The 2,987-nt window shown below is 39.8% G+C and overlaps 1 protein-coding gene across 1 annotated transcript; it reads right to left on the minus strand.

Moving 5' to 3' along the window:
• Positions 1 to 884: 884 nt before the first annotated feature.
• LOC142164151 (uncharacterized) lies at positions 885 to 1,259 on the minus strand. The gene has a single exon (XM_075221356.1). The coding sequence runs from the start codon at positions 1,257 to 1,259 to the stop codon at positions 885 to 887; it is 375 nt and encodes a 124-aa protein (XP_075077457.1).
• Between the last annotated feature and the right edge of the window lie 1,728 nt (positions 1,260 to 2,987).

Here is a 2,987-nt window from a genome sequence, read left to right on the forward strand (position 1 = left end):
TTGACTACAACGACTACTATGTCATCTCTGGTTTGTTCAGCTTCACCTAGTTCCATAGTTAATGCATCTTTATCATTGATAAAACTATGATATTCCTCAATTAGCACGTTTGCTAATGATATGAGCTTTTTAGAAGAGTAAGATTTTAGATTTCTCTAAACATCCAGAAAGTTTACATCATCGTCGTCGTCATCTTCATTGTCATCAGATTAAGCCATTAAAGCAAAGATTGAATCATACTCAGTTGCTTCATTTTCCACTGCCATCATTGAACTACCACTATGGTTGTTTTCTTCTTCAGATTCCCTGGAGGAGTTTTCCCATGCAGCAAGAGCTTGTTTTACAACATTGTCAGCATCATTCTTCCTCTTGAAGTGTTTTTCAGGAACTCGGTTCGTCTTGGCTGCTTTGTCAAAGTTGTTACTATACTGATCTTCCTTTAGGAGGGGGCAATCCTTGAAGAAATGTCCTGGCTTGCCACTTTATTGAAGAGGTCATAATTTCTTGGCTTGCTAGAGCTTCCCCTTTTTTTCAAATGCCTCCATTCCTGGGAACCATCTTCTGCAACCTTTTTGTCAAGTAGGCCATGTCCCAACTTCACCACTTGAGTCATTGTTGTCCATCTTGAGGACCAGGTTCTTTTACCTCTTGGGCTCTTTTCTTTCATTGTCCTTCTTCTTCTTCATTTCATAGGTTTTCAAGTTTCCAACAAGTTCATCCATAGTTAGTGTCTGAAAGTCCTTAGCCTCTATAATGGCGTTAACTTTGCTTTCCTAAGAACTGGGCAATATACTAAGGATTTCTCTGACAAGCTTGTTTCTTGGAATACTTTCACTAAGAGAGTGAAGCTCATTGATGATGGAGGTCAATCGATTATGCATATCTTAGATGGATTCATCAACTTTCATTATGAAGAGCTCATATTCTGTGGTAAGCATATCAATCTTTGATTGATTCACCTGTGTTGTTCCCTCATGAGCTGTCTGAAGAGCCTCCCAAATCTCTTTTGCTGATTGACAAGTTGATATCCTGTTATATTCATCAGGTCCAATGCCACACACAAGAATTTTCTTTGCACAAAAATTCTTTTCTAAGGCATTTCTATTAGCATCATTGAATTCCTTCCTCATCATAGGAATGGCTACAGCTGGATCGCTAAGGTTTTTAGTAGGGACAAAGGGTCCGTCACATATCACATCCCATAACTCAGAATCTTCAGCCATTGATGAAGTCGTGCATCCTAGACTTTCACCACCCATAGTATTGACCGTTGAACCTTGGAGGTCTATAAGTAGACTGTCCTTCTTCGAAGTTTGGAGGAGAAGCCATGAGGATCCTTTCAAGGTGTTAACCTGATAGAAAGAACTTGTGCTAATACTAATTAATAGAATGTAAGGGTTCACCAAACTCTATAAAGAAATAGGTTCTCTATTAGGTTCGATAGTACACACACACATCAACAGATAAATGACAAGAGGAATTTACATGGAAAATTCCTAGCTCAACGAGATTAAAAACCATGACCTACCCTTGTAGAATATCAACTTCACTACTGAGCAACTTTCAGATTACAACCTCTGCAACCTAGGAATCAAAATCTTAATCCCTCACTAACTTGTAATACTCTATTACAAGCCACTTTGTAATAACTCTATTAAGAAGACTTTACTACATGACTAACTCTAGCCAAGACTCAAACACACTAGTTTAAGGTTTACAAAGGGGTTCCTATAGAATGCTTCTAAATAAGCTAGATAGGGATTACAATTTGAAGAACTATTACAAAGTCACAATTCAACTAAGGACATACAATAATTCGATGTGGGAACTGGTCCGTAGTTGCTTTGTTCTATGTTCTTGAAGCACTTCAAACTTGCTTGTTGAATAGTGACGTGAGTGAGCTTAAGTAAGATCTCTAAGTTTTCAAGATTTTTTTTACCTCCCTTAAAAGCATATATAAATGTGTTCTTTTGAAAGTTGACTGCAGCACTATTCCTACACTATAGCATGTGAAGGCATCAACTTTCCACCTGGAAAGTTGACTTCGTATAGTCTCCACGGGAACTGGTAGGGACCTGTTCCCTCAACTGTTCCTTCCACTCTGAAGAGTTGAATCAAAGCGCACGCAGAATCCCAACCTAGAACCTTGCGATCTTGAGGCCTTGTAAATGTGTAACAGGTTCCTTATCTGGTTCTGGATAGTAAGTTTGTTATATCATCAAAACATAAAGTAAAGTACTTATAACCAAAGTGCGTGTAACCTATCAGAATGTCTAGCTAATTCATTGAAATGTACTGCATACTCCAAAACAGTCATAGCACCCTGGCACAACTGCTCAAATTTTTGCCCCAAATTTTCTGTCTTTTCTGCCCAACTAAGCCACATCTGCGGCCGCACCTACGGAAAACACATCCCAGGTGCAAAAATGGCATAAAACACATAGTCCTCTTTTGTGATCAAGGGTTTGCATCTGAATGTGCGCACTTGCGAACTTTTGTCCGCCTCTACGGTCTTTTTCCACTTCTGCGGGTCTTGAGCACTTCTACGGCATCACAGATGCGGAACATTCTTTGCACCTACAACCCCAGGTAGCTCCTCTCCTTTCTACTTTTGCGCCTCTTATTCTACACTTGCGAGTCTGCACCTGCGGTCTCCCCTCTGCAAGTGAGAAAACATCAGGAACCAGCAACTCAGCAATTTGGCCTAAGTCCAATTTCAACCCGTTGAGCATCCGAAATACACCCGAGGCCCCCGGGACCTCAACCAAACATACCAACCAATCCTAAAATACCATACTAACTTAATCAAGCCATCAAATCTCATCACACAATGCTAAAAACACAAGTCATCCTCCGATTCAAACTTAAAGAACTTGAAACTTCAAAATTCGGCAATCGATGCCCAAACCAACCAAACCACATACAATTGACCCCAAATTTTGCACACAATTTATATAAACCACTACAGACCTACACCAACTTCTAGA

The sequence above is a fragment of the Nicotiana tabacum genome, chromosome 1 (assembly GCF_000715075.1).
Source record: "Nicotiana tabacum cultivar K326 chromosome 1, ASM71507v2, whole genome shotgun sequence".
In the NCBI taxonomy this organism is placed as follows: domain Eukaryota; kingdom Viridiplantae; phylum Streptophyta; class Magnoliopsida; order Solanales; family Solanaceae; genus Nicotiana; species Nicotiana tabacum.

Coding starts and splice junctions, on each gene's coding strand:
- LOC142164151 (XM_075221356.1), bottom strand. CDS start 1,259: ATGGGTGGTGAAAGTCTAGGATGCACGACTTCATCAATGGCTGAAGAT.